At 35.7% G+C, this 12,938-nt stretch overlaps 5 protein-coding genes across 7 annotated transcripts; 3 read left to right on the forward strand and 2 right to left on the reverse strand.

Annotated features, from left to right (window-relative positions):
* Nucleotides 1-556: 556 nt before the first annotated feature.
* On the reverse strand, nucleotides 557-3,735 carry LOC114521966 (universal stress protein A-like protein). The gene is made up of 4 exons (XM_028542552.1): nucleotides 3,132-3,735; nucleotides 1,925-2,014; nucleotides 1,602-1,708; nucleotides 557-901 (listed from the first exon to the last, which is right to left on the reverse strand). Exons 1-4 carry the CDS (start codon nucleotides 3,214-3,216, stop codon nucleotides 689-691), a joined length of 495 nt encoding a protein of 164 aa, XP_028398353.1. The 5' UTR covers nucleotides 3,217-3,735; the 3' UTR covers nucleotides 557-688.
* A 7-nt stretch (nucleotides 3,736-3,742) lies between these two features.
* On the forward strand, nucleotides 3,743-5,637 carry LOC114521975 (universal stress protein Slr1101-like). Its single transcript, XM_028542564.1, has 4 exons — nucleotides 3,743-3,874; nucleotides 4,548-4,637; nucleotides 5,019-5,125; nucleotides 5,303-5,637. Exons 1-4 carry the CDS (start codon nucleotides 3,811-3,813, stop codon nucleotides 5,495-5,497), a joined length of 456 nt encoding a protein of 151 aa, XP_028398365.1. The 5' UTR covers nucleotides 3,743-3,810; the 3' UTR covers nucleotides 5,498-5,637.
* A 775-nt stretch (nucleotides 5,638-6,412) lies between these two features.
* On the forward strand, nucleotides 6,413-8,280 carry LOC114517520 (universal stress protein in QAH/OAS sulfhydrylase 3'region-like). Of its 3 annotated transcripts, none has more exons than XM_028537293.1 (5): nucleotides 6,413-6,474; nucleotides 6,688-6,798; nucleotides 7,248-7,337; nucleotides 7,547-7,653; nucleotides 7,907-8,280. In XM_028537293.1, exons 2-5 carry the CDS (start codon nucleotides 6,717-6,719, stop codon nucleotides 8,105-8,107), a joined length of 480 nt encoding a protein of 159 aa, XP_028393094.1. In that variant the 5' UTR covers nucleotides 6,413-6,474; nucleotides 6,688-6,716; the 3' UTR covers nucleotides 8,108-8,280. The 3 variants fall into 3 exon arrangements, with proteins under 3 accessions (XP_028393094.1, XP_028393101.1, XP_028393085.1); XM_028537300.1 differs by having other exon boundaries at nucleotides 6,440-6,501; XM_028537284.1 differs by lacking the exon at nucleotides 6,413-6,474 and having other exon boundaries at nucleotides 6,555-6,798; nucleotides 7,907-8,278.
* A 445-nt stretch (nucleotides 8,281-8,725) lies between these two features.
* LOC114519631 (universal stress protein A-like protein) lies at nucleotides 8,726-10,117 on the reverse strand. Its single transcript, XM_028539796.1, has 4 exons — nucleotides 9,908-10,117; nucleotides 9,423-9,503; nucleotides 9,128-9,228; nucleotides 8,726-9,003 (listed from the first exon to the last, which is right to left on the reverse strand). The coding sequence occupies exons 1-4, from the start codon at nucleotides 9,987-9,989 to the stop codon at nucleotides 8,806-8,808; spliced, it is 462 nt and encodes a 153-aa protein (XP_028395597.1). The 5' UTR covers nucleotides 9,990-10,117; the 3' UTR covers nucleotides 8,726-8,805.
* A 475-nt stretch (nucleotides 10,118-10,592) lies between these two features.
* Nucleotides 10,593-12,312, forward strand: LOC114518889 (universal stress protein in QAH/OAS sulfhydrylase 3'region-like). The gene is made up of 4 exons (XM_028538923.1): nucleotides 10,593-10,829; nucleotides 10,994-11,080; nucleotides 11,700-11,809; nucleotides 11,981-12,312. Exons 1-4 carry the CDS (start codon nucleotides 10,751-10,753, stop codon nucleotides 12,176-12,178), a joined length of 474 nt encoding a protein of 157 aa, XP_028394724.1. The 5' UTR covers nucleotides 10,593-10,750; the 3' UTR covers nucleotides 12,179-12,312.
* The last annotated feature ends 626 nt before the right edge of the window (nucleotides 12,313-12,938 follow it).

A 12,938-nucleotide genomic window follows, 5' to 3' on the forward strand; every position in this document is an offset into this window, starting at 1 on the left:
TTAAAATAATTTACTCAATCCGAGTAAGATCGAGTGATATGCGAGTAATGCAGAACGGAAGGATGCAAGCATGAGGGAGGCGACGCACCTGGATATTTGACACTGAAATTGAGGTTTTATTTGCTGCGGATATTTATTCATATTTTTTTATGACCTTTTTTGTGTGAAACCTTGCAGCTGCCATCAAGAGGTTGTTTCCGCATGGTATACGTTTCACCATTGCATGTTGCCTCTCGTTCAGACTTGTTGTGATAATTGCATTTCCCGAGGCAAGGACTGAACTGTCCATGAAAAGAAAATGTCCATGTGAAAAAAATATGGGCCCCCAAATTCCTCTAAAAGGCCTATACTATACTCTATAGTAACTGTCGCACTTCTACTAGATCAGCGTGTTATTCCAATATGGTCATTGACACCGATTTTTAACTTCATTTATTCAAGGTGACGTGCTATCAGGCTTAAATCTCAACGAGTTCAATTTTGAACCTAAACCACCATTTCTTACCGCAGTAAATCTAGCGTTTTGAGCCTGTTGCTAATAATTCAACAAGAAAAACACAGATTGTTTAATAACATAATATTACTTATACATAAACCTAAAGAATATACTACAGCGTAAGTATAACATGAAATATTCACTAATTTAAGAACATCTTTAACAGAACAGTGAAAAATAGATCACTCGAGATCATTCACTTTTCCATCCTTTCGGAACAACTATAACAGGACGATTCGCTCCGCGTACAACAAAATCACTAACGCTACCAAACAGTGTTCGAGATATTTTTCCTAAACCACGACTACCAATAATAATAAAGTCTGCTTTGTGTTTAGCTGCTTCATCACAGATCATCTCCCCAGGTCGTCCAGGGACTGTCACGGGTGTGTAATGGACAAGATCCTATCGGTTTAAACAAGAAAAGTTATTTCTAAACACTACTATAGACTGCAGATGTGCATTCTTTTTTTCTATAAATCAATAACATGTCTTCAGTGTTTTAAAACTAAGCAGGCATGCTTGTGATTGGGGCTTGACTTCACTGGACCTGAAGAAAAACAGGCCAGTAACTGTCATTTGTGTCTCACATGAATCCACCTTATTTTTCAATCTGAATTTTCAACATAGCTTTATAGGCTTTATACTCCGCGGAATTTGCTTCTATTTATATTTGTTTAAAACATTGCTTTATATGAATTTCCTTTTTCGTCAAATTGCCCAAACTGAAGTGAAGATCCTGCAGATCAATTCATATAAGGACTAGTCTAAGGTCTACACCTCAGTCTACAGAGAACAGCCTTATTTATTTGGAGGCCATTTTTGTAGCCGTGTTTGACAAGCAAAAATATTTTTCAATACCTAAAAACTAGTAAAAATTCACTGACACGAATATTTTGTCAATTTTGGCTGTTTCGCAAATGGTCAAATGTATGGCGCGAAGTTAGCAAAGCTTCTTAGAAAAGCAATTTTTTGGGATACGATTCGTCAGCAAAAACGAATCAAGGTATTTCAACACTGTTCTACTATAACGATGCTTTATACGAAGCTTCTGTTATTAATATGCACTAATTTGGTTTCATAGGGAAACAGAGTTAAGACTTGCCTTATATGCGGCACATTTATCCATGAATCTTTTCATTACTTTTTGCGCTTCCATTTCGACCTCACTTATCCTTGTTTTCCACGAAAGAAAATCTGACTCGGGTTCCACTGTGAGAAAAATGTAAAGGATTAAAAGGAAATACGTCAAAGGAACTACTTGAAACGCTGTACAGCGTTCCTCCTCCTGACAGGATTGCGCTGGTTGAAGTCGTTTGAAAGTTCAACATTGAGTGATCGTTCGTCGTCAAGGGCGTCACCCTAGTTTTAAAACATCTCTGCTGAGCATGCGTGATCCAGGTTTATTCACATCCCGTTGTCTCTTACCATGATATCTTCCACTTTGTAAATTTGGTATTTCGAACACATTGAGTAGAAAAACTTTCGTTTCTGGCGTATGGAGGTGAGTTACATACCCTGAAAACAAAATAAAAATCTTAACAGACTTAACATAGTTTGAAAAATGAGTTGGTCGGGAACATTATTTTATTATGCAACATAATTTTTAGACCACAACTGCCAAAACTTATATTTTCTGACTCCTTCATGTTGAGAATATTTTTGCCCCCAAAAAATCTATGTTCGCTGATTGGACAGTTGTACTGTTACACAATGAGCTTCATTGGTTAAGGAATAAGGCTTCCATTAGACCATTACAGCATATGGAAACAATGCAGCACAGTTTCTTAGTAATTTATCAACTTAAATATACATTAGGGTGAGGTCTAGCTTGTTAAACAGACCGAGCCTGTAGGTCGAGGTATATATTATATACAAAAGACCAAGTTCCATAGGCATGAAGCATTAGGAAAATTTAGATGTGAAGCATTTAGCAGAGAGAGTGGTTGAGCTGAAGAAAGTTTAGCAGAAAGAGAGGTTGAGCTCAGGAAAATTTAGCAGTTGTGGTTTCTTTTCAGTATTTAAAAAGATTTAAATCTTAAATTTTAATGCAGTCTGAAAGCTGCTATTATGTAAAGGCCAAAGGCCAAACACATCAAATCTTGGAAACAGGTGTTTTTACAAATTAAATATGCAATTCATGTTATAACAATTTCTAGCAGCATTTTGCCTGAGAATCGTTCAACTTCAACGATTTTCATCTCAATTCACAAATTTTATGTACATTTCTGTCATCATCTTAGGTGTATGACAATTTAAGAAAGTAAAGCAAAAAATAAAAAATGATATATAAGTGTACTGAGAATACAAAATATGATTCATTCAAAACACAAGAATTTAATCTAGACTATTTCCAAGTCATCTTCAGGATCTAATCATATTTGGTATTAAACATATTTTATTGCATTCACACAAGATGCCTTGCTTAATATTCCACTTTTTTTTTACTCTGCAGTTTTTATCCTGTTTAAGTGATATTTTAGTAATAGTAAAAACAATCCTCCCTGACAAAAATATTCATATCAATATGAGCTATGTAGCGTATACACCTAGCTATATTTCTTGATAATAAAATGGTTTTAATTTTCCTTGTGTGGTCGTGATATCAGACATGCTGTTTACAAGGACTACTTACACTGAAATGCATTTTCACTGTTGTGGCTGCCGTCCACAGCAACCAGAACTACACGACCTCTATCTTTATTTTCTGTTTCTGCCATTATTTGATAGGCCAAGCCCAAGCATATGATAAAATTTAGATTAGGTATTTTTGTGCTCTCCGACGATTTCACTTTGAGCGTGTCTACCTGATGACTGATAGCGTTTGACAGAACTTTCAACACAGAGATAAAAGAATTTCCATATACATATATATGGGATTTAATACTTCACTCTCATTAGGGCGATAGTCAATTTTCTGTAAATTGCATAAAACAAAGAAATTATTAATATTTGCATTTATATTCCAGTGATTAATATCAACATGTTCGAACCATTGAACTGTATATTTCGAACTTGGAATTAATATAGTACTTTTGTATGAACCCTCCCCCTGTATGATTTTGTTTTAAATTTTCATGGTTACCAAATATTTTAGACCAATTATTTTGATATGATTTACCCGAGACATGAGATAAATCGTTTTGCTGTCTTCAATATTTATGGGCGGTTTTGAAATATTTTGAATCCAAAACTAGAATACACAGCGAAATAAGACGCAGATGGCAAAGAATCCTGGGGGGTGAATGCATTTCTTTTGGGACAGCTGTATTGTAAAGGAGGTGGTACTGGCCCTATATTTTATTTAGAAAGGCATGTCTACGTTTACTGTTTTAATTCCTGTCGACGGCAGTGGAAACAGCGAGAAGGCATTTGATTGTAAGTATTCTAGCGTATTTATCAATATTTATAATCTGTGTACTGTGGAGTGAGATTTTTTGACTAACAACCAGATGTTACTTATTTCCACCGGTGGACTCAATACATTTTAATACCGACTATATCAGCTTGTTCTCTCGCTCAACCGCTCGAAAAATCGTTAAAAAGGCGTTAAAAAAAAGTCACCGGGTTCTCACATTCGCGCTTTGCAACTTTGTTTGAATACTACAATCATGTTGCAAATTATCTTTGAATTTGTTGTAAAGCCTGTCTTGTACTGTTGTACACATTATTGACATTATTGAAATATTGTATTTTATAACATTGTTCTTTGCGAAATATACTAATTTGTACATGCACAGATGCACTACAGCCGACAAATTTTGTAAAATTGTCAGCAATAAAAAAAATTATTTTCTGATCTTATCTTTCTGTTTAAAAGGAGTAATCAATTCATGTAAATGTCACTGCAGAGTGCAGCTGGCCGAACAAAATACAGAATTATATATTATTATATTTGATTAGGATTTTTTTGTCCTACGTTGGTTGACACATTCAGAGTTATGACTGAACTGTGTATAATAAAAATACATACAAACCAGCTTGTTGTCTGTCCTCTTTGCTTGTAGACTCAAACAATCCGTTAAAAATATTTTGCAATTTCTGATTTTAGGGTATGTAAAATACTGTCATAAGCCAGATAATTTTGTGATCACCTATCATTCCCATGAAGCGCCTTCTCTTTCAGCATTTTCACTGAAAGGTATGTGCTTTTAAGTTCTTAATCCTAAAAGCATAAATACAACACACTCTTACTAGTATTCAGATCAGTGGAAATGAAAAGAGAATGTCAGAGTTGCATGATGGCAAGTATAGCAACTTAGTATTCACCACTTGGGAAACTTGGAATAAGAATATTCTAATTGTATTCTTGCAAAAAAATTGTCTTGTGCATGCAGCTGCCTTCAGGTAATCTACATGTAACCACACCCTTCTGTTAGAATGTAGGAGTATGCAACCAACCCTGTCTACATTTAAAATTGATGTCATGATTTCCTTGTCTTTACAAAATATTATTACAATGATTTTTAAGAATCGTAGAAAAGAGGAATCTCTTAATAATTACTTACCAAATCATTTTCAGATTTCATGCATGTCCCAGCTGATGAATGGCAAAGTAAAATGGAGGCCAGCGTTAAAGAAGTTAAGAAGTTGGAAGATAATTACATAGTTAAATGTCAAAGTCTAGGTGTATGTATCAACTACCATTTTTTATTTTATTTGTAACAAATACGAAATCTACAGTTACACTAAATGCAATGGCCCCCGCTGCCCCCCCTGTCTAGTGCCACCCCTGATTGGCATATAGTGGTATTGGTTCTACACCGTCATGCTACTAATCCAATTGAAACTATTATAACTTTGTAGATCAAACACAAAGCTGTCTCGGAGAATCATAGTAAGCCAGGAGAAGCAATTTGCAAATATGCGAAGGAACAACATGTTGACCTGATCTTGATGGGAACACGTGGTCTTGGTACCATACGACGTACAATACTTGGCAGTGTTAGTGACTATGTTCTCCACCATTCTGACTGTCCTGTCTCAGTCATTCCTTCGTAAACAATCGAAAAAACTTTATTACTGCAGTTTAATTTTCATTAATGTATATTTACCCATGCTATTTTCATGTTTAATTATGTCGCAAATGCAATATGTCCGTGCAGAAACTATTGAAAATATAAATCATGTTCCTTAAATAATTTTGGTATTTGGAGTTGTACTGCTAGCAATAGGCAGAAGCCTTGAGAGAGGAAAGGAAGTGGGCTAGAAAAGTTAAAAAAACCGAACGAACGGATGATTTCCTCGGGCCCGCCTATGCGTGATTTGGTCGTTTTTTCCTCGCACTGTTAGATCAACGAAGAACCTGGAAAGTAAAATATCAAAGAAGAAGCAAGCCATAGAAAATGATGGAGAGGCGATATTAAAGGAATACGGTTTTTCCACTTTTTCGCACAAGTAACCAGGGCTGGCGCAACTAAGCATCATTGACAACGGCCACCATCGTAGAATTGTAGAAAATAATTGTATTACAAATTACAAAAAATTGCTACATACCCAGTGTTGTATTCTGAGAAACGCTGGGAATAATGTTGCCATATTTGAATATTGTAATTGTTATGTTAATTATGAATGTTACTATGCGAGAACTGGCATCTTCTCAGTTTTTACACAATGAAATGTTTATATAGCGCGCAACAACTTCTCCCGAATCATGTTTCTTTAGTGATTGCATGGGGACTTGTGCATTTTACAGTCCCTTTAGCTGTAAATTTGATATCGAAATGATATGAAATTTTCAAGCTAAGTATGAGGCAAACCGCAAACCTCGCAATCCATGACCATGAGCATCTTTTGAAACTTGAAAGACTGTAACCCCGTTCTTTCTTTTTGCTGGGAGGGAGTGGGGGGGGGGGTGCGTTGTAGCATAGTTTAAGATTTAACTTCTCATAATCCTTACGCAATATCTTAGTTTAGGATCTTACAATTATGATTTGATTTCTGCAAAGTATCGCTATTCATAACAAAGTTTGTAAACGGTAAACCCTAGGCACATATAATAACAAGTAATTCTCTATTTATTTATTTATTTTGAAACCTGACAGCATGACATCACAAGTGACCATTCGTGCGAAATATCACGTTTTGTTGGGATTGAAATAATTGAATTTTTTACTGATTAGTGATTAGTACCACCTGGGAACCTGCAGAAGATATACGTTTTCAGCTGAGAGTTTTATCATTTTACACAGCTCAAACAAGGATTATTTAGGTGTCTAAAATGGCTGAAACAACGAACGACGAAGCAAGAAATATATTGATTGCTGTAGACGGCAGTAAGCATTCGGAACGTGCTTTCAAATGTAAGAAATTTCGACATGCACATTTGCACATACTGTATATAAGATTTCGTTTAATGATAAATATCGTATAATTTAGCACACAGCCTTCTAGAAGATGCGTATTTAAAACCAAATTTCTGATCATAGCTGTATCTGCCACTTTAGTAAATCTATTTCGCCACGGTTATTCATGTTAAAAGGTTTAATAGTTTTTGAATAACTTTTCATTAAAATCCAACTCTTCTCTTGAGGTGGCAGTTGGTCCACCGTCCACTGCATTTAGTGATAAATTGGAGTAAGAGTTTGCTTTTTGTTAATAAAAAGGATGGTACTCAACTGGTTTGAAAGAAAAATTGAATGAATTAGCAAAGATTGCATGGAAAGATCACCCTATCATGCTGCCACGGAACTGCACAAATCTTCTCCGCCAAAAGTCCACCATAAGACAGAATAATTTGTTAATTTTATAGTTTATCTCAGTGACATTTGTAAGAGTGGGGATCATGTGATAGTATTCCATGCACAAGAAATGCCGACTTTACCTGCAGCTCCTTATCCATGTAAGTTAGTAAAAGTATTGCAATCAGTATTTCATGCAGGTAGACTATCCATAAAGACTGTTTCTATTTTAAACATGTACAATAGTAATAACACTAAAAGAATGTAATCAATTTTCCTCATGATTCTTCTGACACTTTTGTCTATTTTTTCTTGCCATTACTTCCTCTTTCTAAAGCAAGTATTAATTGAAAAATGCACTTTTCTGAAGATGGGTATGCCTATTATGAAGAATGGCAGGATGTTATGAAGAAAGCTGATGAAGATGCTAAAGTTTTACTCCGACATTATGGAGATACGTTGAAACAAAGAAACGATGTATGTTTTCTAAATTTCTAATCAGCTACATAAAATATGATGTGCAATTCATTGGATCAGCCTTTTTTAATGTGACTACATGATAGTTGTATCAGGACCTAGAAAAGAAAATACTACTGGTATTGATGTTATATATTTTTACTTGCACAAGTCCATGGCCATAAAAAAGCCAGTTCATATAAATTGTTTTAATCACTTTATGATCGCACACTAAACCTGGACCAGTAAATAACTATACCATTTTGTCTTTCAGGTCAAATTTAAACTGGTAAAAGAAGGTGGCAAACCAGGAGAGTTGATTGTAAAGAATGGTGAAGAAGAAAATGCAAAGATAGTTGTCTTAGGATCACGGGGTCAGGGTGCTGTACGTCGCACATTTCTTGGAAGTGTTAGTGACTATGTAGTTCATCATAGTCATTCTGCTGTGTGTGTTGTACCACCAGAAAAACACTAACTTTCACAATAGTAATTTAATCATTCAATATTGATTCATTGTCGCATTAAGGTGTGAGCCATATTTTTTTCATTAAAAAATTGTAGCACTGTCAGGCTATTTGAAATAAAGCAATCAAACCCAGAATATTCTCAACTATCCAACATGCTTACTTACATAAAGATAGATATAGAGACCATATGGTAACTTTGTAATGCTTCAGAAAGATAAAAAAACCTTTTTGATTTGTTAGATTAATACAGCTTAATTTAGCTACTGTCAGAAATACAAAAAAGAATGACATTTTGAAGTGTTTTTGTACACCACATACAAACCAGTTAGCTTTGAACAACTGGTCCCTGCACTTTAACCATTTGATCTAGGGTCTTGTTGCTGAGAGTATTCACATGGTGACTATGTGACATATATCATGACATGTGATGTCAGACTGTCAATGGCAGTACAGTTTAGAAACCCCTAAACATGATGCTAGGTGTTACTTCAAGTCATCAGAAATCTTAACAACTGACCAATCATATTGACTGAAATTGAGACAAGTCTTGAAAAAAATAAGATGGTTTAGAATAATCTTATTTTGTTAGAAATAACAATCACACAAGTTATCAAAATTTTCTTTATTTTAATTATGATTATTTTTGGAGTCTAAATGAATTACATGATATTGCAAATGTCTTTCAAGTCATCAGCATGCAGAATTGTCATTTGTCTTTATGCACAATTATAACAGGAACATGGGCATGATGCAGGACAAAATCACTGGTACTTCCTAACACAGTTCTTCTTAGTGTACCATGACCACGACTTGCAATCACAATTGAAGTGACATTCTCTGTTTCAGAACACTTGACAATTGCTGGCCCAACATGGCCACCATGAATTAAGATTCTTGTTGAAATCTAGCATTAAAAACATACCAACTTTAAAATCTACAAATCCTCTTGCCTTATTGAAAAACCAAAAGTGCAGTTAAAGATCGAATAGGGTAGAAAAAATTTCTTTTGTATATGAATATCAAATTACTTGTTCTGCTTCACATTTTGCCTTGTATTTATCCTCAAGGGCCTTTAGTTTTCCTTCATGTTCATCAACAAGTTTCTTCCATTCAACACTTTCTAAAGAATCTAGAAATAAAAACTAAATTCTATTTACTGTTCATTTGTCAAGATTAAAACTGATTTAGTGTTTTTTTGAAATTTTCAGTACAGCTATAACCTCCTCAAATTAATCCTCTCCAGATTCTGAGGCTAAACATACTATGTTTTATTTTCATCAAAGTGAAGGACCTCTGTTAATATTTTCTTGTGGTATTACTTACGTGGAAATGAAGGTGGATGAAATTCATGACAATGAAAGATAATTATCTTATCTCCTTTATGATGCATATTCTCCACATACCCTTGATAGAAGACAAAATTGGTTTCTTTTAATAAGAGAATACAAATAACTTGATAATTATATATTAGGGAATATGGGCGGTGGAAGCAGGTTGTGCAAGTTGAGTTAAAATAGAGCCTGGTTGTGCATGCTTTAAATTGAATACTTTAGGAGGGAATAGGGATAATTTATAGACTAAGAGGAGGTGGGTTTAGTCTGAACAAGTTTGTGGTGTAAATTTACCTTAGCACATTTATATGACAATATCAAACCTTTGGCGTTTTTCATATACATGTATGTTCACATGCTAGTTTCGTTGCTCTGGAGCTAGTTTACTACTGGATGGATGGTTGGATGGATGGTTGGATGGATGAGGAATACCTTTTTTTGAGCTCTGCATTGTTCATGTAATAAAATAGCACTTACAATGGAATGCTCGTTCGCACAGTTCACTTGCATCGACGGGAATCAGAACGACTCTTTGTCTTTCTGGTGTTTCTGTTGCCATTCTTGCTTTAATAGATGATGATGAGGAATTTAGAAGTTGAACGTAACTTTGAAATTAAAAAACGCACAAAACATTTGCTACGTTCTGGTTCACGGAAAAGTCGAAAACCGGGGGGGGAGTTTGAGGTCTTACCGAACGAGTTAGAATGGTGAAGAGTGGACATGCATTTCAGCACGCACAGCGCTACAGGGTGCGCATTCATTTCAGCACGCTTGCACACCAACCAGCTGGATTTGAGTTTGACGGAGCCGACGTTGTGTGAAACTAATGAATGTTTAAACATATGTGACTTTCAGCGCCGTTCCAAAGTCACTAGGTTGAACTAGGTTGTATAAATGTGGATGAATGTATATAGATGATATGTGGGCTTTATCTAGCCTTGCTTTATCGTGCATTTTGCTCTTTAACTAATTAAAAAGTGTTGATAATTTTCTTGAAATTTTGCATGGTGGCATCAAATAATAAGTAAATTAGCTTGTAAACTGGACTAGAGAGAATGTACAACTTTGCCCCAGAGTTCACTGCTTTGCCCTGGTTCAGACCCCTTTCACGAGCTTCATTGTTAGGATATTATACTTAGCAGAAACGTGGCTAACGTCAGTTTTGTTCACAAGAGACACGATAAGATCCCATGCATTAAATTGAATATTAATTGACCAAGGTTTACACAACGGTCAGAATAATTAATCAGCCAATGTTATAGGCTTGTGTGATAGGTACCTAGAGTTATTATGCGAGCATAAAACATTCATTTATCAAATATGGCGTCCTGTAGCGAACGTTCCTTACTTGTTCTCGTTGCTGTTGATGGCAGTGAATTCAGTGATCGTGCTTTGCTATGCAAGTATTTTTTATGAAACTACTTCAATGTTTACTCTACACAAGCAATTCACGTGCATTTCACGTGCACTGCCTGTGAATCTTAACGTCTCCATCTCTGCGTTGTGGTTAACTAAGACGTTTTGTGTCAAGTGATTGCATACTATTAATGAAATTTATTTTAGTTTATTTAAAGCGAGTCCATAAAGAAGAATACAGAGTTGGGTTGATTCACTCCTACGAAAAGCCAGATCTGGTTATCCGTGCGCCAGGTAAAATAGTCGAATGTGAATTTGTAAAGTTAGCAATAAAATGTTAATTTATACAGGGTGAGGGTAACTATGTATGTCTGGGGTAACTATGTATGTCTGGGGTAACTATGTATTTGATCTTTGTGTACTAATTGCCCGGACAGATGTTTCCGCAAGATTGCAAATTTTCCATAAAAAAAAACCTTTTACAAAAAAAAATTGGCCTGGGTAACCAAGACAAGACAAAATGTCGCCCATTGTGACCATAATGACGAACAATTTCTGATTATTAGATCAGTATCAATATATATCAGTAGATATCACAATATATTATATTAAACAGACTTTTTTTTCATCAAGAAACCGGCATGCTTGGCAACTTTTAGAGATTAATGTCTTTCATAACTTAAATCAGTCCTGCTTGTTATGGGCAGGCCCTTATCAGGCTCACGATATTCTACTGATTCGACTTTAATAAAACAGACCCAGGACTGAAGGTGTACCTGCTTTCACAGGTTGAATAAATGAACTAGATTCACGATTCCATGTTATCATAACTACATCGTGGCATTTTCCGATTACTGACATTAGCAGCGTATGCATTATTACGCGTGGTTAAATCATTAGTACGTGTTTTTAGTGGACATAGTAAAATTGAATGTTGAGGAGATTGAAAAGACGTTTAGAAGTTCTTGGGACAAAGCAGATAAGATCATGGAAAGGTACAAGAAAATTTGTCAGGAATATGGGGTAAGTCGTATCAGATCCGATCGTGCATGATCGTACTTCACTTGCCTTGGGTGTTAATGCCTGGTAAAGGACACTAATATCCTATATTGTATCTTACACATGCCCTTTGTCGTAAAATAAAAAAATACCTGTTAACGGAAGCATTGCTGGCATGTAGTTATGCCGTTCTAGGTTGGCAAAGTCCACGAGTTTCTTGAACACGGAAAGAAACCAGGCGAAGCAATCTGTGCTGTGGCGGAAAGAGAAAATCCGTTCCTGATTGTTGTAGGCACGCGTGGACAGTCTGTCATGCGTCGTACAGTCCTTGGTAGCGTCTCAGACTACGTTGTAAAACATTCCGTTAAAGTAGCAACTCTTGTTGTACCATAGAATCATTCAGTGTGTACGTTGTCCGGCAGGCAACAACTGAATTGTATGGTTACTATGTTGTGTATGGCCAGCTTGGATAAATACTTGTAAAGGTTTAAATGAAAATGAGTGAAATGAATTAAACGACTCAAAGGGTGGACCGTTGAAAATTCGTCTGTTTTACATTTTCTGGCATTTTGATAGTGCATTATTCAAGTTGAAAGCTCGGTACAAAATAGTACTGATCTGTTGGATTTAAGCCGGATCGACATCTTTCGTCCTAAATGGGTTTCCGGGCCGACTTTCGTGCGGTTCTATACAGGTCTAGATCTTCGAACCTCACATCCCTTTATTGGGACAGACATCAGAGATGTTTCGCTTTACCAGGTTTGATTTCGGATTCGCTTTGCGCCACTGAAGCATGTGGCATTTTTGAGAAAGTAAAAAATTAAGTAATTACGTAATAGACGTACGTAATTAGAACCCGCATCCATCCATTACCATTTGCCACAGTTCAAGATATTGTTCCCAGAATTGCTTGATGATAAGTCTGTGGTAATAGCTCATAAATAATTTGTTTCTTAGGGCGGTTTGGCGTTTCTCACACGCACGTACACGCATGCACGTAAAAGGCCTCATATATGTCATATTTGAAAAAGCTGGGCAAATAAATTGAAAGAACTTAGTTTTCTGCAATAGTTCTCAATTGTAGTAGGCATTTTTTGACACATTTGACAGTGGAAGCATCCCTTACTGAAGTAAGGAATGGGTTAAGAAACCC

The sequence above is a fragment of the Dendronephthya gigantea genome, unplaced genomic scaffold (genome assembly GCF_004324835.1).
Source record: "Dendronephthya gigantea isolate DGI-Jeju-01 unplaced genomic scaffold, DenGig_1.0 000000F, whole genome shotgun sequence".
NCBI classification, from domain to species: domain Eukaryota; kingdom Metazoa; phylum Cnidaria; class Anthozoa; order Malacalcyonacea; family Nephtheidae; genus Dendronephthya; species Dendronephthya gigantea.

Excerpts from the sequence above, each read along its gene's own strand:
- LOC114521966 (XM_028542552.1), bottom strand. The coding sequence starts at position 3,216 with ATGGCAGAAACAGAAAATAAAGATAGAGGTCGTGTAGTTCTGGTTGCT. Across the intron at positions 2,015-3,131 it reads CAGTGAAAATGCATTTCAGT|GGTATGTAACTCACCTCCAT; the intron begins GTAAGTAGTCCT and ends TTTTGTTTTCAG. Across the intron at positions 1,709-1,924 it reads ACAAAGTGGAAGATATCATG|TGGAACCCGAGTCAGATTTT; the intron begins GTAAGAGACAAC and ends TTTTTCTCACAG.
- LOC114521975 (XM_028542564.1), top strand. The coding sequence starts at position 3,811 with ATGTCTACGTTTACTGTTTTAATTCCTGTCGACGGCAGTGGAAACAGC. Across the intron at positions 3,875-4,547 it reads CAGCGAGAAGGCATTTGATT|GGTATGTAAAATACTGTCAT; the intron begins GTAAGTATTCTA and ends TTCTGATTTTAG. Across the intron at positions 4,638-5,018 it reads TTCAGCATTTTCACTGAAAG|ATTTCATGCATGTCCCAGCT; the intron begins GTATGTGCTTTT and ends AATCATTTTCAG.
- LOC114517520 (XM_028537293.1), top strand. The coding sequence starts at position 6,717 with ATGGCTGAAACAACGAACGACGAAGCAAGAAATATATTGATTGCTGTA. Across the intron at positions 6,799-7,247 it reads TTCGGAACGTGCTTTCAAAT|TTTATCTCAGTGACATTTGT; the intron begins GTAAGAAATTTC and ends TTAATTTTATAG. Across the intron at positions 7,338-7,546 it reads ACCTGCAGCTCCTTATCCAT|ATGGGTATGCCTATTATGAA; the intron begins GTAAGTTAGTAA and ends ACTTTTCTGAAG.
- LOC114519631 (XM_028539796.1), bottom strand. The coding sequence starts at position 9,989 with ATGGCAACAGAAACACCAGAAAGACAAAGAGTCGTTCTGATTCCCGTC. Across the intron at positions 9,229-9,422 it reads TCATCCACCTTCATTTCCAC|ATTCTTTAGAAAGTGTTGAA; the intron begins GTAAGTAATACC and ends TTTTATTTCTAG. Across the intron at positions 9,004-9,127 it reads CAAAATGTGAAGCAGAACAA|ATTTCAACAAGAATCTTAAT; the intron begins GTAATTTGATAT and ends TTTTAATGCTAG.
- LOC114518889 (XM_028538923.1), top strand. The coding sequence starts at position 10,751 with ATGGCGTCCTGTAGCGAACGTTCCTTACTTGTTCTCGTTGCTGTTGAT. Across the intron at positions 10,830-10,993 it reads CAGTGATCGTGCTTTGCTAT|TTTATTTAAAGCGAGTCCAT; the intron begins GCAAGTATTTTT and ends AATTTATTTTAG. Across the intron at positions 11,081-11,699 it reads TCTGGTTATCCGTGCGCCAG|TGGACATAGTAAAATTGAAT; the intron begins GTAAAATAGTCG and ends ACGTGTTTTTAG.